Source organism: Coloeus monedula, assembly GCF_965178545.1.
Source record: "Coloeus monedula genome assembly, chromosome: 1".
Taxonomy (NCBI): domain Eukaryota; kingdom Metazoa; phylum Chordata; class Aves; order Passeriformes; family Corvidae; genus Coloeus; species Coloeus monedula.
In genome coordinates this window covers 85,524,067-85,546,222 of record NC_138781.1, presented here as the reverse complement: position 1 = coordinate 85,546,222, position 22,156 = coordinate 85,524,067, and the positions used below count along the sequence as shown (strand labels likewise).

At 37.9% G+C, this 22,156-nt stretch overlaps 1 protein-coding gene across 2 annotated transcripts in view; it reads right to left on the bottom strand.

The window, feature by feature from the left end:
• Positions 1 to 3,640: 3,640 nt before the first annotated feature.
• CTNND2 (catenin delta 2) overlaps positions 3,641 to 22,156 on the bottom strand; it is a gene marked incomplete at both ends in the record, with an annotated part of 531,585 nt that continues 513,069 nt past the window's right edge. For both annotated transcript variants that reach the window (XM_082277797.1, XM_082277798.1), the window contains 4 exons: positions 3,641 to 3,901; positions 4,270 to 4,343; positions 11,503 to 11,634; positions 15,708 to 15,834. In XM_082277797.1, the coding sequence (XP_082133923.1) occupies positions 3,641 to 3,901; positions 4,270 to 4,343; positions 11,503 to 11,634; positions 15,708 to 15,834 (594 nt within the window). The remainder of the gene's footprint in view (positions 3,902 to 4,269; positions 4,344 to 11,502; positions 11,635 to 15,707; positions 15,835 to 22,156) is intronic.

The following is a 22,156-nucleotide window of genomic DNA, read 5'->3' as shown; positions in this document are numbered from 1 at the left end:
GTGGCACCAGCCTTGAGGTTTTCAGGTTTTTTCTAGGGATGTAGATAAACTCTCTCTACTAGTGGTGGCAGCTGAGCCCTTGGCAGCCATAATTAGGGGTGAACTGGGTGTTCGCAAAAATATCTTTCCCCTTGGCTGGTTGATGTAGAGCAGGTCATGCTCATCAAACTCGTGGAGAGGGAGGGGGCAGTGACCAACTTGAGAGCTGAAAGTTAGGTACCTGATTAATCTTTAAAATACCTAAATGGCAAGGATCTGTTTTCTGTGTGAAGCTGGGCAGCTTCTACGGAGTCAACTTCTGAGTTTAAACATACTGCACTATGACCAGTGATTCTCCACAATACAGTAGGATTTATTAATAGAAAATACGTCAATATGAGTTTGTCTTTGTACATGTTAGCAACATGTACAGTGAAACACATTTTTTTTCTCAATCTATATTGTTATAGTTCTTTTGTGTTATCTGACACAACCATTTATATTTTGGGCTTAAATATGTTATTTGTCAAAATGTACTTTCAGTGTTAATATACCTTTAAAATCATAGTTTATCTTTTAAATATTGAATTCATATTACTTTTTCTCAAATCAATATTGCTCATGTTAGTGCAAATTTGTTAGATCTTGAGATAGGTTAACCATTCCTTCCAGACCATAAACAGCATTTAATAAAACAGTGAGATTTATATAGCTCTACACAGCTGAACAAGATTCTAATACGAAGCTTGTTAAAAAAAAAAAAAAAAAAAATCCGACATTTTACAGTACATCAATTGCATTTTATACATTTTTTTTTGGAACAGTTTTGTTTCTTCTCTATTTCTGTGTGTAATCTAGTACAAGAATGAAGGGAACAGCAATAGGTAATAATACTTTCCTCAATATTAAAAAGAATGCATCATATATATCTTGCTTAGTATGGCGGCAGTGTTGTATTTCCAAACCTGGAAAAGAAGCCAGGTAATTCAACACCTTCTCAAAACCCAGTACAGCAAGAGTGAACGTCATCAGTTGGAGCACTTGCCACTACAGAAGAATGGAAACAAACCAACACAAAGTATAGACAAAAGGTATTTTATGCCACGTCATCAATCCAGAATCTCTCACTTGAGCAATGGTCAACATTTGACTCCAAGTAATTCCTAAGAGGAGCTGAAAGAGGGCAATGTGGGCATTTCAGTAGTTTGAAGAATGGAAATACATCCAACTTACAATAATCTCCTGTCCTAAGAACTTCGAACAGAACGATGCATCTCCTCGGCCTGTTGGCAAACCTGTGCCTGCAGAGCTGCACCAGCCTGGTGTTTGTCAGGCAGTCAAGAAGAACTTCCAGTTGCGAGTGACATTCTTCATTAAAAAAAAGCTTTTATACTGAAAATGTGCTTTGTTCAAAAGAGCACTGTAAATGTCACTTATTAAAATCAATGTAATAAATAAAATATAAACAGCCTGTGTCCAAAACTATGAATAGTATTTTTATCTACCTCACTATACATCTGGCCCACTGTGCCCCTCCCACCCACCCTTTCTGAAATTTTTTAAAAATTTTTTTGCATGCTATTTTTTTCCCCCTGTTTACTACAAAGAGCAAAGGTTACATATCGTACACTGGGAAAAGCTGCCAAAAAGATTAAACTATAGTCCTAGATTACCAATAAACCAACTCTACGTCACAATACCTGCCTGCATGAACTACTTGGGCTGCGTCCTATAGAGCAGGTGATGACTTGTGAGAGACTTCTCCCCCTGTGCACAGCCTGAAGTGTGCCAGGTGATGTTAAAACTATTACAGTGACTAACCACAGAAATGTTTGCAACCAAAAACAAATTCCTTATTGGCAATTTAAGCAATTTACAACTACTCCATTTGAGGTGGGTCTTATGCTCTGAAAACTGTATGCTAAACTGTTTGTTGCCTGAATAACAGAAATGAAGAAATGCTTCTTTTTTTTTCCTTCCAGCGTTAAAAGAGCTAAGACGAATATGCCAGTTCTTTTGGCCTCCTAGCCTATGTAGCTGTTCTTCCCTTTTTAAATTAAAAAAAAAAAATCTCTGTCCCTTACATTTTCTAGAATTTCACTTTAAATGCACAGAAATGGTCTTTATTTTCATATCTGAGGAATGTGTTCTGGGTGTTGGGTTTTATTTTTGGTATGGGTTAAAATAAATGATTGTCCTAATGGTTCAAGAACTGGACCCTTCTGTAGTCTAAAGAGTTTGCAGAGTCCAGATTAAAGTCTCATAGGTCTTAGTTTTCCATTCCTTCAGGGAGACGGCAAGATCAAACTCTGCCTTCCTTGAGCACTTACTGGTTGGTGGCTGGAGAGTAATGAAATTTCCTCAAGAGAAGATCAAAAGATGCTATTTAAAGGAAATGGCACCTAAGGGTGATGGAGTTGGTGATACAAAATCAGCTACCCCTTCTTTTGTGAGCATGTGGCCTAGCAATGTTGAATTGCTATCGATGGTTACGGAAGTGAGTAAGAGAAAGCACATACTGGAGTTTCCACTGTTAAAAAGAACTGAAAATCAAACAAAAATTGAAGCTTAACAAGGAGAACATTGGATGAAAAGAAGTCTTACACCACACAAACACACACACTCAAACACACGCACACAGAATACTATGCATACGTGGACACACACGAGTAAGAATGTGTATTTGTATGGTAGGTTCTTGGAAATAGACATTCTTAGCAAATATGGATGACAGATCAATTGTAATTTATTTTCTTTTAACACTGTATCATCATAAAGAAAACTGGTATAAATGAAAAAAATCTATTTCAAATATCTACATCTAAAATTTTAGGCAGTGAAAAAGCACTTCGTTGACAAGGAGTGTGGAATGATGAATGTTAATTGTCAGAAACTGCTGAATGCCTTTTTTTTTAATTGCCACAAACAAATTCACATATCAGAACAAACAATACTGCTAAATATTCCTTTTTGTTTTTTTGATTTTTTTTTTTTGATTTTTTTTTTGTTAAAACGCACCGGGGAAAAGAAAACAAAAAACTGGAAATTCATACATCTTTCAAAATTTGAAATTGAAGCAATATTTAGAACCATAGATGAAGAAACACTGTGGCATTGGTGTAATATACACAATGCACCTTTTTTTTTTTATCTGTAATGTACATCAAATACTTTACAACAATGCATTAACAAAAGGCAAGAAACATCTTGCTGTACAGAGGAAACCCCAAATGCAACTTGAAGCCTAGATTCACAATGAATGAGGATATTAAACAAAGTGTGAGAAGCTGTTCCCCATAAAGTATGTACGCTGCTCAGTAACTTGTGCTTAACTCTTGACCCAGATCCACTGTCATGTTCTTCCTCTGTCCTTCAGCCACGTTCAATATACAGCACCAAACTTTAGACTCTACAGGCCAACAGTAAAGTTGCCCCACACTGTAAAATATATATATGTATATATATATTTCTTTCTAATTACTCCCAGGTTTAGCTTTCGTATCTTTTAGCCTTCTAAAAAAATCTCATTATTTTTTTCCATACTGGTTATCTTTGCCTTCCTATGGAACAGGCTTTAACAAACTAAATTTGCAGGAAAAAAAATGTCTCGTGGTATGCATGCACATGCACAGTTCCTGGAGCTTTTGTATCTGCCCAAGTCTCAAACCCAGGAGTCGGGAGAGGCTGGATAGTGGCTTGTTTCATAGTTAAGTTCACTATAGGGACGAGCAGCTGAGTAGAAGTCGACGTAGTTGCCAGTTGACTTTAGTCCCAGGTGCATGTTGTATTCACTTGCAGGTGGACGATGATGCACTTGGTCCTCAAAGAAGGACTCGTCATAGTTTCTTGTTGAATTCTGAAATGGCTGATATGGTTCATAATCTTTTCTGCTGGGCTCCTGTGGAACTGGCTGTGTTGAAACCTGGAAGATAGTAATGCCCACAGCTTGTTAGATACAACTTATTGTGGGCAACAGGATGGAAGAAGGAACAAATCTCCCAAGTGATCTTCCAAGTTTGGGCTCAATATTACAACTGCACAAAGGAGTGTAACTACTCTAGTTTCTAATTCTAGAACTGCTACCAAGGTGTAAAGTACCTTCAGGACCTCATTTCACATCACATATTCAAACACAGATGTTTAATTTGAGCATAGGAGTAGAATTCTACATGAAGCAATCTGTTTATTTGTGACATTGTTTAATTTGTGATATTTTTCTTCCATTTCCATATACGATATTGCACCAGTTTTTGCCATCTGGAACAGTAACATTTTAGTTTCTGTACTGACCTGGTTATGTTTGATATCTTCAGCAGGCGCACCATACGAATTCCTGTACAAAGTTGAGATTCCGGTGTTTTGAGCTGCAGAGAGAGAAAAGGAAGGAAAAAGCAGGTTTACCCAACATACCTCTTTGGCCTCAAAGTGAATTCTAAAGGCTTCATTAAATACATCATACAATGCCTGTCTCCCCCACACCAAAGTTTTTCAAAACATCTGCAGACTTTTCCTCCCACTAAATGGTCATCTTCTTTGCTTTGGTGTACATACATGTTCTTGGTATACATTTATTAAAGGTAGCAGGCTCTATACCATGTTCATAACAATCTTGTGTACTTCACACATGAATCAACAAAATAATTTCATATACAGCTAGCATTCAATACTTAATTTCTGGTTATAGATGGGATTATGTAACACATGCAACAAACAGCAGTTGTAAATATTGAGATTAAGAAACATTTCAGTTCTTTCACTTCAGTTGGATGATGTGAATTATTAATCCTACAGTCATTTTGCTTTATCATGAAATTATTCAAGTAAAAAGTGATTAAATGTAAGTGAAAAACAAGTTATGCAAAAAGTAATATATAGTTATACTGAAGAGGTCAGGCCAAGACAGTTTCAAATCCATGACTGCCATCATTGCTGTCACTTTCTTCTCAGATGTCCTACTACTCAAATGCACAGACAAAACTCAGCTATCAGTTTGAAACTGGAAGTAATTCTAAATACAAGGAGGATAATATATAGTCTTGCAAAACTTTATTTCTGACCCCGTCCCAAAAAACCCCACATGGAAAGCAAAGGATTTTCCTTGCAGAGCTGACTCCACCGATCCCTCTGATTTGGCAATGTAGCTGAAGCTTAGTTTGCCAGTAGAACTTGAAAGACTGTAGTCACTTCTCATACTTGAAAGACTGTGAAGGTAGCATTTTGTGTGGCTGCTGCATACTTTTCATGCATTATTAACTTTCCAGACATTCTAAACAATGATCGGATGCTGTTATGAGGGCTTTTACTATAAAAGAACAGGCCTGAAAGTAAAAATTGAGTAGTCGTGAATCAGAGTCATCAGTGGAACAGAAACATGTAGGTCACGACTTCTCTCAGGTCTCTGTGCAATGGTATAAAACCTGGAGGCACCAAGAGTGGCTTTTAATACCTTCACAACTCAAAACTTGTGAGGGCAAGCCTGAGCATCAGAGCTGAAAGCTGGATATGGGATCCATGCCAGTCACATCACTAGGAAGAACCACGTTACTGAAGATGTAAGCACTCTTTCTTCCTTCGGCAAAGTGCAAGCATGGACCTCTGCAAGTAAAACTTCCTCTACCTTTCCCCCCACCACTGCACCCTTTCTGGAAAAAGGAAAGGAAAGGCATGGCCTTCAGCCAAAGCTGACTGGAATACACCAATTCTGATCTTCACATCTGCCATGAGTTCCATGCTGAGGGTATAATTTTTGTCAGTGTGATGCACTGGTCCATGTTGCTGCTTCACAGATCTCAGATGCTATTCTTAAAGATTTGCAGCATGTTTGTGAAAACAGGATAAAGACAGGGCTTATAGGATTGGTTGATGAGCTCTAATACCTGGAAAAAAAAAAACCTTTTCACCTCATAACCATTAACTGATAGGGGTGAAACCACTCTTGCTCCTTGAAGAGCTGGATGCAATTACTAAAAATGTGCAGAGTCCTGTGTGGGAAACAGAGAAAAGCCCTGGAGGTCTCCAAGTGCAGCATGACCCTTGTTTTTAAGGTGGGAAGAATATGAACTCTAGTGACAAATGCTGGTTGGGCTCCTCCAGTGACAGATACTCTCAATTCCACCTGTATGCCAATAGTCTGTAACAGATAGAAACAGGTGAAATGATGGAAAGTAGTGCTTGAGCAATTTCCTTTGGTCATAAACGTTAGTGCGAAAGAGCTGATCGGCAGAGGTTCTCACTGTTCAGGTTACAATTTGTCACAAGGGATTTTTCATACTTGACTTGTTTTAGTGGGTTTCTTTATATTCCAGCTGCAGCCTCTGCTGTAGCGTTTGAAAATACCCCTCCTGATGAGTCTTTAGTATTAGAGGAGTTTGTATCAGCATTGCTCTTTACGGTGCATCTCACGACAACACGACTCTCAGTAGCACAACTGCCAGATCCTTCCTTGATACCACCTTTTTAATGCAGTTTTTCTGATTTTCTTGCTTGCTCCACAAAGTGCCAGAAGAAGTTTTGTTATACAATTCCTCTTGTCAAGATCTAAAGATACTCAGCATTTCAGATATCCATTTTGTGAAGTCCAAGTTCTTGAAAAAACATTAAAGCGACATTCAATGTATTGGACTGTCAAAGATGGAGGAAGAACTTCTTGTAACCATTTAGTTTTTATGAATATATGTGCCAATATAAGTGGGTTTGAAGTTTCGTGCACGCAAGTTTCAAGTCATACATGACTGAACATATTGAGTTCAGACAGGTCAATACTGTTCATGGTTGTTCGATGTCAAGAGTGACAGACTAGTATAAGGTGCAACATCTGAGGGTATTATGAAGAATCTGATGAAAAATAGCAAACTGGACACATGCTAATTTGTATGTTGTTACTTTAGGCAGTCAGAGAGACATTAAGAGGGAGGTATGACCTTTCCATACAGATATATAAAAAGGCATGTGGTACATACGTGCTGCTAACAGCCATGACTATTATAAGCCTAGAAATAGTTCAGAGTTGGTGTGTAGCTGTCCAGTGCACTACTGTGACATTTGCACTGATGTGCTCACAAATGTCACATACCAGATTGAAGTTTTACGGTCTCCTGAATCACATATTCCGCAATGGAAAATGGATAGTTTCAGCTTATGAAAACAGCTGCAAGCTCTGTGTTGTTGATTTCACTGCAGTGATGGGGATACAAATTCACAAGTTTTAAACAAGAAAAACCCCCTCAAATCCCTAGTAAATATTTTCTTAATTCAATAAAACAATGAGACATAAAATGCTGAAAATAAATGTCAAGAGTCCAAGAATAAGAAGTCTTGGCATAGGCTAGCTTGGAGGTTGAGGTAATGGTGATTCTGGAGGAAATGTAAGTCAAGCAATGTAGCTGTTAGTAATGAATGCAGCCCTGCTCCACTACCTGCTTCTGAACATGCAGGGGAACACCTTGGGAACTCCATTCCCACTCTGCTATGCTTCAGTGAGCAGCTGACTCTTGCTGTCCAAAAGCAGAGGACAAATATAAAAGAAAGCAGAGAATGAGCTAGATGAATGGACAATGGATATTGTGTGGTCAGTATCTGCTTTTTCCTGATAATATTGTATATGTACCATCAAAATAAAATTGTAAAACAGAAAGAGAAGGCAGTGATTTTTTTTTCTTTTCAAAACATGGCATGAGAAGGGAAAAGAGTAAAAGGAGTAAAAGACAGAGATATTCTTGCAGCCACATTTCCTCACACAGACGTGAGAACTAGCTGAAGATTAAATTAATTGAGGAGTGATCCATGTGTGTGTTTTTGTGCATATTTTATGCAGTCTCTAAAAGTCAGTACATGATAACACTGAAGAGGCACTTTCTGGTAGGCAAAATTGTGAGCATTCTAAAATGAGTACTATGATCAATCTGCAGTATTTTGTGGTTGAATTGCATAAAGAACATTATAGAAAAATACCTTTCTTTCTCCCTTCTGTTCAGTCTTCTAGGTGATACTGGTTAAAAAAAAGTCACATAGTTCCCCATAGCAGTTTTCCTTAAAGCTGACAACAGCTTTGAAAATTATGTTACTCAGTGATTTATGTGACAAAGATGTCATTGACCAAATTCATCCCCATATATCCCAGTCACTTGATTCATGGTTTAACATTCAGCTTTCAGATCTTGGAAGTACTTATTCTGAATGCATTTACAGACATTTTGGAATAACAAGATGCTAGCCTTCTGCCCTCAGGAACACCGATAAGAAGAAAGGACAGGTCAGCTGGACAGGTAGTCATCCTCAGCTGGTATCACGCAACCTGCTTTTCTGCTATAAGCAGCAGGTCTCCATTTAAAAAAATTTAGCTCAAGACAGTAAAGGAAAATGCTTCTATACCTGTCACTACCACTTCCACCTTCCTGCATGGTGAAAAATGAGGTAAGGGCATGAGAAAAGATTACAGTGCATTTTGGTTTCTGAAAGTAAAAACAATAAGCCTGAGCATCTGTAACACCTAATGATTTTTTTTTTGTGTGTGTTCTGAATGTGCATGGACTTGCCAGTAAATTTTAATAACAAAAGTACTGATGATTGATTCTTTACAACCAAAGGAAAAATAAATTAATTAGAAGTTTTTTCCGCTGCTGGAAGAGAAGATACAGCGTGTAGACTATGATGCACATATTAGTTCAGTAAGGTAACTAAGAAAGTAAAAGAAACCTCAAAGAAGGAGTCCCATGATAGTACACAGGAACCCTATCTTCTCTGTTCTGAAGGAAACACCATGGCACATAAATAACATTATCATATGCACTTACAGTTCCCATTTACTTAAACTGAATATAATAGTTTTTGTCTTAAAAATATACTTCAGGTGAAAAACTTTTATTATTGGTTATTACTTTCTACAGAGAGAAGAAAATGGACAGTAAATATAAAAGGCATCATAAACCTGTGAAGAGGGCAATGAGAACTTTGATATTGTGCCTCTATTTTTTTAGCTATCCTTGTGAAATCAATGTAGGTTATCATCTTCAGCCAAACTGTTTACTTCATAGATTCTCCATTTTCCCCAGAGCTTTCCTGACAAATCCTCAGGATGGCAGGAAGCCAACATTCCTACTTCGAAAATCCATCAAAAAACCCTCCTTTGAGTCCCAACCCAAAGGTCGTAAAATTTTTGAACTATAAACTGAGAAGAGCTTTGGAGAAGAGCGTGGAGACAGTCGTGGATAAATTGGGACTACAGCTGTCACATAGTTTTACACGCTGTGTAAAATCCGTAAGTCAAAGAAAGCTTTGGGTAATACATCAGCTTGGCACAAAAGTAGAAGAGCAGATCAAAATATGTGTATGCCAGGTGGAACCTGAGAAAACATTAATCTAAAGCCCCATCCAAGTGGATGTACCAGCTGCACTGCACTGCCTGATGCACAAAATGAAACACAGGCATTGCAAGAAACTTGCTACATGAACTTGTATTAAAGTGAAGTCAAAATGTCTCACAAAGTCACAAATACTGATTTATATCTTTTTTTTAAGCAAATATTTATTATTTAATGAGCTACAATTATATTACACAGATTCCATGTTGAATGTTGATGAACAAAACTCCTTCTGTCATTTTCTTTTGCTCTTATAATGGTGGTTAATTTGAGCTTAGACCAAACGTGCAGAGATTTGGTGATCTGAAAAAGAGAAAGTTACTTGTTAATTCCTTATTTATTTGTACATTGGTCATGTAAGATTGCGAAATATTATTACACTTTTTGATTTGAATTAGTTTGATTTTTTTTCCTCACTGAGCTCAGGAGCTGGAAAGACAGTTGATAGCTGAGCATGATGCCGAGAGTTTCAAGTTTCCTTATGAAAATAATCAGTAGAAGTAGACAAAGTACAAGACAATATTAGAGGAAAATACAATGCAAAAATCAAAGGGGAGCAAAGCTTGCTGAGGCAGTACAAACCTCACAATCTGAAAATTATATTGAAAGAGAAGGGAAATAAGGGAAGTAGGAATGGGAGAAGAAAACCACCACAGTAAAAAAGACAATGAAAAGGGGTGTGGAAAAAGAAAAGCCCATTTTTTTAATGTGCAGAGAGAGACAAGACTTTCTGTGAGGAAACACGAATTTTCAGCATGGATACACTGTATTTTGGTCAACTTTCTGAAATAATTTGCTAGTCTGAATTTACAGATACAGTTAGAATAAAATACTACTGTTTCTGCCTTTTCCTTTTCAGCCTGATGCTCTTAATCCTGAGATTCACCCATTATGGCTCCTTGACAAATGGCTGAAAAAACTTCAGTCCTGACCTTCACAATCAGCCAACTAAAGACCACTGAAGTGTTTTAGAGAATCACCTCGTGCAGGGACTACGAAACACTCAAAACATTACAGATACATAAAATGCAGTACCTTGACTGAATCTTCTGCACTCTCCCATAGTACCCCACAGAAGTCGTCAGGACACTCCTAATTTCTGTGGTTTCCAAATGCTCTTGAGCGACATTCTTCTCTTCAGACTTTCACCTTCAGGCTAATTAATGTTCTGTATTGCATTTTCACACGAGTTCCAAGGCTGGTCTTTATGTTTTGAGTACATAATCACATATAACATAGTAGATACAGTGTGAGCATCTTCATACCCTGAATACAGTCCTGAAAGATGGATCTTATGGATGGATTGATGCTGAGCCACCACGTTCCTGGAGAGCAACTCATTCTGCCTCTGAGCAAGACCTCTGCAGAGGGCATGGGAGAAGGTAACAGGCACTGAGAAAGTGCAGAGTGACTTCTCACTGCAATTTTTTGCCGGCCCAGAGGCAGCATTTGGAGAAGAGGAGAGCGTGATGCTTGGCACTATATAAACGTGACAAAAAGTTCAATAATGGTTATATAAGCCTGTACAATGGTGATGGAGACCAACATGTATTTTGCTAGAGAATTCATGAAGAGATACAGCGCTGGGAAAAGCACTCAAAATTTCCTAATTACTGAAATGCTAAGAGATCAATGAGCTCACTGGGGAAGAGAGGCCTTCAAAGAAACCTGCAACAGATGCCACAATACACAGAGAAAATTACTGCAATTAAATCAGCCCAGCTGAGAAAGTAACATGGGTAGACTTAAGAAACAGCCACAAATTTCCTATGAATACTGACATACAAAATAAGTTAACTGATCCTGGAGAGCATTCCCTGCAAAACACAGGTGTTAGGGATCACTGCACATGCTCAAATATACCAGTTAATTCAAAGTGATCAACCAGCTTCCTTCTGAAATGAAAACAAATGTAAAATTGCAAAAGACATGCAGAATTGGATTCAGAGCCTTTCTTCTGTAAAGAACCACGGTGTTCACAAATTTTCACACAGCATTGTATTCATTCAAATATATCTTCAGTTGTATTTCTCAAGGTGGCTAAAACCTGGGAATTAACCAAAGCAGGTTGACTCTTTTACACAGTGCAAAGCCCAGCCAATCCTCTAAAACCTGTGTTCTACCACAGCTGGTTTTTACATATGCCATGCAAGCAAAATCTCACCTGTCATGGTGTCTTTCCTAGAAGTGTGTTCTCCTTTATTTCCATGGTAAGTGGCATTAGTTCCAGTTGATTCATAGTCTGTTTTTCTTTCTTTTAGGCTGATCATTTCCCGAGGTGAGGCTGGGGCACTTGCTAGATAACAAAAATTTTTTTTTTTTTTTTTTTTAAATCATATATGACTGAATATAAGGTCTAACTCTTGGGTAAGCATTTCAGTAAAGTTTATATCTGACAGTTTTCTAACATGAAGCTGATTGAAGAAATACTACCACATTATGGAGGAAAAGAAAAGATGCTGCTATTTCAAGGGCAAGGCAAATGTATTTACGGGACAATCAACTGCAAGCATAATTTTATTTCTGAATATTTAATTTTCTTTTACTTACACCCAACATGTAAGATTATCACTATTAAAAAAAAAGTACAACAATATTTTTTTTTCCCTTTGCTTTTCAGTTTCTTTAGCTTGTCAGAACTTTCTGGTATGGGCACTTCTGTTTTTTCCTCAAAATGGTCACTTTATTTCCATTGAAAACAAACACTGACTTAACTTAGAGCTGTGTGGAAAAACCCTAATAAAATGGTTTCTCCCCTTTTCTCTTGAAAATAAACAAACCAATTAAATTATTCTAATGGAAAAGGGAGGAAAAGAAAGCCTTTTTTTTCCCTTAGAAAACATATCCCAAAAATGCATAACACTTAAAGGTAACTCATATAATTTCTCTGTCTTTAAGTATCCGTATGTGTGAACAGCTGCCATTAAAGCAAAACTGCTACTTTGAGCTATTTTTATTAAAACTGAATCCCTCATCACCTATACTCATGGAAAGCCTAAAAGGAGGAAAGTACAGTTGATGGAAGAGAGAACTGGGCTTTACAGTTGAGTTTCACACACTGGAGAATGTGAAGGTGATCACTGGCACTGATCATGAAAGCCTTAGAGCTTACAATGTTTAGGAAAACGAGAAAAGCAAATGAAAAAATAATGGCTTTCAAGTAAACTGACTTCAATATACGTAGGTGTTGGTAGATAAAGTGCACTTTTCCTGTTGTGGAGAGCAGAAGGAGCACAGGGTGAGTGGCAGAGCCCCCCAGAGCCTCATAAGGGCACAATGGTAGAAAAATTACTAAAGTGCTGGTGCTTACCCCCACACAGTCCCCTGCCTCCACCCAGGTATTTGATATGTCAAAAGAAGCTCAAAAGCATTAACAATGATTTTGTTTAAAACCAAGGAAGAGAAAAAAATTTAAAATGTAAGGCAAACTCTTTGTGAAGCTTGACCTTGAGGCAGATCTTTCAGCATCTCTAAATTACGTTACATATTTTGATTAAGCAACAGTGAAGCAATGGCACTTAACTACGGAGTAGGGAAGCACGAGTGATGTTGAATTCTGCTTCGATTGGTTTTGCTTGCCCTTGCCTCTGAATTTACAGAGCAAATGTAGGACAGATGTTCTCTCTTATGAAGCCATTAGAATAGGGGATTGCTTTTAAACTGTTTGTCAATAGTGATGTAAATCTAAAGCTGATAATCCGGCAGATATAAAGAAACATGACGTTAAACTACCAAATCAGCTAATGGCAGCTTCAGTCTAATGGGGAGCAGGCCAGAACACAAACCTTGAAAAAGCTGCCAGCAGAGAGAAACATTTTGTTTCACATATTCTGGTAATGGTTATAAACACTGCTGTTTTGAACAAAATTGACTGATACAGACAAAACCATCTCTCTCTGTTCTCTGTGGAAATTCTCTCTCTCTTCCCGTGAGAGGAAAACTACATTCTGGCAAGTGTTAAAATGCAGAAGCACCCTCTTTCAGAGTTTTTACAGGAAGCAAACATGAAGTCATTGATTGATATAGGACATAGAAAAGAATACAGCTCTCCACACTAGTTGGAGTCCGTTATCACCCAGTCCTAGGGATGGATGGGACGGTGTGAGTTCATTTACTTCAACTCTTACCCCAAGGTAGGATCCAGAATACCAATATAATTCTTGACAGATTTTAATCTGAAACTAAAGATCTCTAATGACAGAGATCACATAACTGCTCCAAGCAGTCTGCTCCTGTGCTTTCCTTCCCCACTGCTAGGAAATGTTCCCTCATGTCTAGCCTGACTCCTTTCTGCTCATTATTTCCATCTGTCTGCTATGAAAGCAGAAAAAGTTCACACCGTTCCTCTTCACGGCTGGCTGTTACATGCTTGAAGACTTGGTGTGTACCTCTTCCCACTGTCTCCATCTCATGTCTCTTTTACTTGAGTTAAACAATCACAGTTCATTCAGTATATTCTCATATCCTGATTTTCCCACCTTCCAATTTATGTGTGCAACTGACAAAAATCCCCAAGTAATTTCTAAAGAACTTTCATCTACCTAGACATTCTCCTTACAATTTATTTTTAAAGTATTGGATTTTTTTTTTGCCTCTGAACATTACCTCCAATTTCTCAGGATCACTTTGAATTTCAATAATACCCTTCAAAGAACATGAGTTTCGTCCATGTTTATTGTCACCCACAAAGGTAATAGGTAACTTTTCCATATTATCTGGGTCATTACTAAAACCATAGAAGAGTACTGGGCCCAGGCAAAGCTCCAAGCAAAACTTTCTTCCAATTTGGCAATAAACAATACCCGTGCCTTGTAAATGGTTTTCAGTAAGTTTTTTATTGACCACACAGGATGTTTCCTGAACTGTTTGCTAGCTTGCCTTAGTTTGTCCATAAAAATGTTGTGTGCAACATTCTTACTGATTATAGAATATTGTACTTACTGACTTTTCTTTCCACAAAGTGCTTTGACTGTGTTGTAGCCTAAATTCAGATGGATTTAATAAGAGCAAGTGGTATTGAACCAATGCTTGCATTTGATATGGATACTACCAGACACACAGCAACTTACATTATTATGTAGAAATAGATACCACTAGAGTTAAGTAATATCTTATGCTCCTACTGCCTTTGAGGTGCTCAGGTTGTGATTATTTGTTCCAGCAATTTTTGAGACTGACATTGAGCTGACCCATGTGTAATGACATGGGCTTTTCTTCCTTCAGAAACAGCCACTATTATTTGTCCTTTTCCAGTCTTAAGATAACTGATGATGGCAGTAAAATTTCATCCAAAATTTAGAATAACAGAAGTGAGAAGATGGTTCTGGCAAGAGACAGAACTAAGATCTCAGGGCCAGACATTTCAAGTACCTTGCACTTAACAGTCAAAATGAGATGTTGGAGAAGAAAAAAAGGAACAAGAGCCCTTTATGGACTTGTGTAATGGCAGATTTTAAAAACAGAACAGGAGCTCTCACTATACTTCTGGCTACATTTTCACATCTCCTCACTCGTTGTTCTGCAGGACTAAGATGCAGCTTCTAGATAATTAACAAAGCAATTTTTTAAAAACCAAACTATGGCATAATGGTAATGGCAATCATAAGTTCCACCAACTTTAATCCTAAACTCTTGGTGTACCTATGAGATGACAGCATTTGTTGATTGAACAGGTAGCAGAAAGGCCACTGAAAGACTAACATTGCACTCTGTTTATCTTGAAAGCTTTTCACTAGGAATGGCTTTATATAACGAAGGTATGTTCCACCTTACAATAAATTGAGGGGAAGATTACTTGATTTCTGAATAGAAACATTAATTTACACTACGGCGTAAGTTGAGATACATTATTTCATTGTGCAGATCATACAGAATTGATAATAGCTGGTGTAAACACACTATGAATGTTACAGGAAGACCTGCAGTCAAATCTGGGAAACTTACATATGCATATGCATACACACATACCCAGAATAAAACCTGACAAAAAAGTAATGTGGGTCTTTAAACTTCTGCTAAGTGTGCAAAATGGTCACAAACTACGTAGTGGCTTTCATGACTAGCAAAGTGAGTAACAGAATTTCCTGGTGCTACTAATGGACACCGTTGCCCTAAGATCTAGTCAGGTAAGCCCCATCAGGAAAACACTTTGGGAGAATTCATGACAAAAAGTTATGGAATAATCTTTCTTCTGTAAAACTTTACCAGGTGCTAATAAAAAAAATTAAAATCCTGTTTTGAGGAGACAATTTGGTGACAGTAAGGAATACACTTTGTGCCCTTCCACCACAGTTAACAACAAATCCAGATATCAAGGAAAACGACGGTGATGGATTGATTACCTCCACCTTTGCTTCAGCCTGGCCTTACCTGAGCGGTTGTTCGGAGACATGCGCACGGGAGAGATGGAGGGCGTGCGGGATGAAGAGTACGGTCTTTGCCGATCCCGTTCTATTGTTGACGATGAGGCGACGAAGTGATACTGTGACCATCCATCCTGCAACACCAAGCACCGCGACAACGGTCAGTGAAAATGCCACACAGTTCCCTGCTCCAAGCAGAGTGGTTTTGTCTGGTGTTTTCACTACGGACACACCAGTAGGCTCCTGTCTTCCTCCTGCCACTGGGTGGTAAATATAGTTAGTGGTGCAGGACAGGATGTGCTGACTGTACTGACGCAGCAAGATTAAAAACATACGTAGAAAGTTCTATAAAATAACACATCGCAGAAAGACTCAAATAATTAACAATGTTTTAGGCTATTTGTTTAATAGTTCTGTCTTTTTTTCCACACCTCTATTTTCAAATTGGAAATGGCATTTTGGCTTGAAATGTGTCCCATTTTATAGGGAGGTTTTGGAGTAAGTAGATTGGGAAGATTACCAGACTGCACATCTATTTAGCTTAGTTATACTAACTGCCCTTTTGTTCACACAAGAGGAAAAGAATCAATGCATTTTCCTTGTTGCAGTTTTCTCCAAGGCGTACAGAAAGAAATTATATTCCTTATATTTAAAACTATGTTAATGGTGACATATTAAAAAAATCCAACAAAGTAATAAAAATACTAGAAATAGCTAGTTCAAAGATTAAAAAAAGAAAGTTTAAATAATTCATGTTTTATTCCTGCACCCTAACATAATGCAATAATCCAAAATAATGTATTTCGCATTTTTAAAACCATATTACATATAGTCTGAAACTATTATGAGAGCATAGACTGACTTTTGATAGCGTTCTTATTAAATGACAGTATTTTGAATGCCTTCAGTATTGATAGATTGCAACTGTCTTATCAGTGCTTAATGTTAAATCTAAATCAGTGGCATTGAGATTTCCCAGTCTGACACAGCTTTAAAATGCCTACTTTCTGTTGGGCTCAGTGAAAATTGCATCAAGCACCATGTGCTAAACAAAAGTTTTGCAGTGAAATGCTGACTAAAAATAAACACAATAAAATATGGCCAAAAACCAATTGGAATGTTCCTCTTGCTTACAAAAGAATAATTCACTGTTAGGGTAGTAAAGAACATTCCCACAACTAACTCTGCAACTCCAGACATCCAGCAATGAATCCCACCCCTTCCCATGCTCTGCCTTTGCTCAAGGTATCTCTCCAACTTCATTCCATCCACAGAAACCATGGGCACCTGGCTCTCAGAAGAGAAGATGGCTTGAAAATCTCCTTTCCACAAAACTCTTAGGAAAGAGAACTCAGCAAGACTGTGACACAGCAAGAGGAAAGAAGATACTCATAGTTCTTGTAGAGGGAAACGCTATAAACAAATTAGGACAGACACAGGTGACACCAAACTACAGGTGCCCAATGCCTGTACTCCTCATGTGATGCATTTGTACAAGCAGGGGTGTATCTCAGCTGCAATTTCAAAGACAAAAATGAGGAAGAGTGAAATCTGGGCTACGGCTTTTACAGCACAGTCAGGACTTTCCCTGGAGTCAATAGCGATGTTTGTCCTCTATCACACGTTTAGGACACTTCACTGAACTGCACCTCATATTTGTTCACAGTCGTATAAGAAAACACAAGAGAGAAATCTAGTTAATAAAAAATAGTAAGAGTAACTTGAAAAAAGAAATACTTGATCTTTAATACCACTTGCTTAAACCAAAATTTTCTATATATAATCTTTCCAATCTATATCCAGTCTCCAAAAAGCAGTTTCTACACAAGCCACATCCTCCCAGCTAGAGGGAGGATTCATGAGAAAGAAGAAAAACATCTCTGAAGTCCTAACTTCCTAAATCAAATTGGAAATTACTATATATAATATGTACATACATATAAAACACATGCATTTTTAAAGAAGACGTAAGAGTTCATAGTTATAATGAATAGCTTAAGTCCAATAATCCTATGCAAGCATCAAGACTACAAGTGACATATAATAGCATTAATTTTTTATCTCTGGTTAACAATAACTTGTGCAGTGATTTCTCTATTACAAAACTGAAGGAGCAAACATGTGAGAAGCCTTATCCTGATGAAGAAAAATGGTTTCGTTCTTTCTCCTTCTCTGGGGTCAGAATTCCTTACCAGAAAGGTGACTATATCTCATTCTGTGGTAGTTTTCTGATTATTTATTTTCTTTTAAACAGACTGAAGAAGGGTAAGATATGAAGAGGACAGACTTTAGAGCTGACAAAAGCAAAAGGGATGCACTATTTGTTACTCTCTGTCTGCAAAAGTAAGAGACATCAACCATGCTTACACAGAGCAAGTTAGAAATGCTTCCAGTTTTGTGGATCGTGATACATTCATGGCCAAGTACATTCTCCGTTTGCACTCCTGCTTCCCTCAAGTAAAACCGTGGCATATGGTTCAGAAAAAAGTGATGAGAATCTTCCCCTAAGTCTTTCTTCCTGTTGTCTATTCCATCTGTATTGTATATATTAATACTTGCAGCCTGGTTCTAACAGGAAGTGGATGAAATAAATCCCTGACACCTGCCCTGTCCCATGGACATTGCAGGAATAGCACATGGCACCAGTTCTGCTGTGGAGGATATCAACAGGTACTTTGTCAATGTTGCTTCCTCAGACACAGCACTGCAAGGTGCCTGAGCAGCAAGGAACTCTGTTTGGGGTGCTGGCACTAGCAGTCTTGTCTGCAGCAGATGTTTTCCCTTCTTCTCTTCCCTGCAAATTTTCATTTTCCTCTCTGGTGACAGTAGCGCTTATAATGAGGTCTTCAAATAAATTCTGCTACAAACTCTCAAGCTGGCAAGCCAAATCAGCTCAATAAGACAAGTGAGGCAAACAACAGACTCTGAGACAAGTATTGTAGTGACTTGGCAATAGTTTAGACTAAATAAGGAATACTCCTATCACTGTATGACAACTTTCATAGTGTTTTTCAATAGATTGAGGGCAGCTCCCAGACCTCATAGTATTTCAAAACCCTAATACTTTTAAGTCATCTATCTTTAGCTCCCTTCTGCTGCAAGGAATAAGGTTCTTTCCTTGTAAAGGTAAACAGTTTGTAAAAAATTTATTAAAACTATCCTCATCAACAATTCCAAAAGCTATTAGTGTTAAATATTGAAACTAATTTTTAAGAGCCTAAAGGGGGTATTTTCAATTTAATGGCTAGATAAATACCACCTGACATGATGGCTGCTTTCATTAGTTTGTTTCAGGTCTACTGCCTGTAATGAAATTTAATTAAATTGATTTGGGTACTTAAAGGTACAGCATACAGCAGTGCCCTGCAGAGAAGAAAGCTAACTCAAGACCAAAGTATGTGAGACTGAATTTAAGAAACCAATTTACTAGCTGCAAACATGATCTAAGAGAGGAAGAGTGAGACAAAAGGATTTGACAAATTGGAAAGCAAGTCACTGCAATTCTGTTACAAAATGGGTATATTTGTTAAAGGGCAGTAATTAATTAATAGGTGGCAACTGCACACTACATGAGGACAGAGAACAACCTGACTAAAGAAATATCATTATACATCCTTATCATCTCTTCTAAGGTATCTTCTACGGGGCATTTGTCTATATTTTGACTACACTGAATATATCCATCATACTATTATATCAATTATACTTCATAAAGTTCAGATGTTTAAGCTTGGTCTGCAGTGACATGCTTCTGAGAATATCTTCTTGGAAAAGCTGCAGGATTAAAATTGGGATGGGAGTTGGATGATCACTGTAGAAAATGGAAGTGATATAGTAGTCTATCTGATCACCTTTTACTGGGCTTAAGGGGTGAACAGGTTCTTTGTCTTCCTGCTAAACTTTCAATCACTTTGAAAATAAATAACTTTGTCAGGCCCATGGGAAAATAATTATTTTGTCAGGGTGACTAAACTTATTGTGCCAAATACCTATTGTATGTGTCTCATGAAAACACATTTTTTTTAACTTTCTTTTCTTGATACTCTTTTTGTGTTTAAAATCTAAGGGCAAAATGGATAGCAGATTTCTTTTGTGTTTGCAAAAATTTAAAACTTGTAATGATGATTTGTGGAAGTGGATGACATCAGACACACCATTTTCTCACTTGTAGTACCATAACTGAATTAAATTAAGTGCTGATAGGAACTGACACCATGTTGTCCCAATAGGGAACCAGAGCTCCTGCCTGAAGAATTCACAGATAATAAAGAAGTGAGGTGGCCAAGGAACGTCCAGGAGTCAGGGAGCGTAGGTGCCTAACCTGGATACCTCACAGCATCCACTCAGAAAGAAAGCCCACAACAGTTCATGTGCTCATAGCCATGCAGCAAAAAGTGAAAACAAGCCCTATCCTCTGATTATGCTGATCAGCTGTGACAAGAAGACACTGACTTGAAAAGCACTGAGTGGTCTAGAAATACTGTATGATGTATGATGGCTGTATGATGGATCAGTATCTTTCAATGTGGAAGAACACAGTCTGCTCTGACTCCTGGCCATATGTGTTTGAACATTGTCAGGAATAGAGAAAAGCAACTTCTTGTAAGCAAAAAATTCCTACTAGAAAGAAAAAACAAAAATGATACAACAAATCCAATAAAAAACCAGCTAATGCCTGAAAAACTACAGATAATATTGTTACTTGCCTTCCTGAAGGTTACCAGCATGCTAGTCTTGTTTCAGGTCTGATCCTCTTCTGATCTGATTTAATAGAAGTTTTACAGACAACTTGAAGCACACAGGACCAGACTTGCTTCGTCATCCTACTTCCTTATCTGTAAGCCAGCTTTTTACTGGTTTGAGGATATTAACTGCAGTAGTAACTGTTCCTATAATGGTTAAAAGCTGCAGAAATGTGAAGTTCTGATAGACAACCTCCTGCGGAGATCAGTAACTAGACCCACTGTGGTGTTAGAAGTAGGTGACACAGCAACAAAGCAGAATGTCTGTAAGTATGTAATGTAGGATCTACCCACTTTGGAACTCAGCCAGACACTGCTCTGAGCTGCTGGTGTTGCTTCCTTCGCAAGCTAAAGCACCACTGTCAGGTTAAATTAAACATCCCGATTGGTGTGCACCAGTGTGACGCTGTCTACAGCAAAAGATAAATCTGATGTGAATTAAGTCAAGCCTCATCAGACTTACACAGGCCTGGGCAATTCTTCAGTGGGAATTTGCTGTCACAACTCTAATAAGACATAGCAGAAAGAAGAACTGGATCAAACGATCTACATAGATAGGCATATGAAAATTATGTGTATGACGACTGTGGTGAGAAATCTGAAATGGTCACAAGGTTGGGGCGATCCACATATACATCTCATGGAGCTCTCACATTGGACTTACGAAATAATGCAGTTTTAATGTTCACCAACAACCACCCTTACTTATCATTAGGGTTTACAACCTGGAATCACATGATTTTCTTTTAATAAAACAGAAGGAATAAATACATTTCCCAGTGTTTCTCAACAAAGATACCAAGCCAGCTCCGTGGCAACAAGGGAGGAAGCCAACTAGTTCCCACCTACAGGACTTGGCACAACTGGAGGGGGCGACAAGGAAATGTGAGCTGCTGAAGAAGTGATGGTGAGACAGCTGTTCTCTAAAAAAGCCCCTGCCTTGGTACTCAAAGAGTATTTACTTTGGAAGAGGGATTCTTACGGCTTCAAAAAGAAAAACTCCTGAAAAACAAACCAACTAGTTTTAGATAAACTACCTAATTTAAAACAGAAGGTGTTCTTTAATTTTTTCTTTGCATTTAAAAATTCAAATTGAATTTACAAATGAATTTACACTGTCAAATCCTATTAGCAGTAAACTAATTCCTGAAAGTATTGTTCTTTCTGGATTTGCTTGTGTTGCTTCCAGAAAAACTCAAAACCAGAAAAGCATTCCTGGGCATAGGTCTGCTGTATGATGTATTATGAATAAACATTATTTTACTGCCATCAGTTACACTTCAATTCTAATGACTATTGACATTTTTACTTCTAGGATTCTATCTTTTGCTTCCAAAGAGGTAAATCAAGATATGCTGTTCAAGAGAGGAGTAGGGATTGAGCTGGAAGATCCTTCCAGCTTACATGTCTGCTTGGTTTAAATCCTTCATTCTGGAGTAATTTCAGTGGCTTCCAAAGGGCTACTGTCTCCAAGTGTCCTGTTTCCCCTCCTCTCCCAAGGAGTTATGAGCCAGGCACCCAAAATCAACAGACACAAAGTGAAGACATGAATCACTGAAGCTCATCTTAATTTGAAGATTTTAGTATTTGTGCTTATGGTCTCATTTACACAGCATATGGAAGCCAGGAAAGTACTTTTAAAAAGAGAAATTCATAAAGTCTGGGGGCTTTAAAAATATCACATTAATTTGGATGAAAGAGCAGGAGTTGGTGG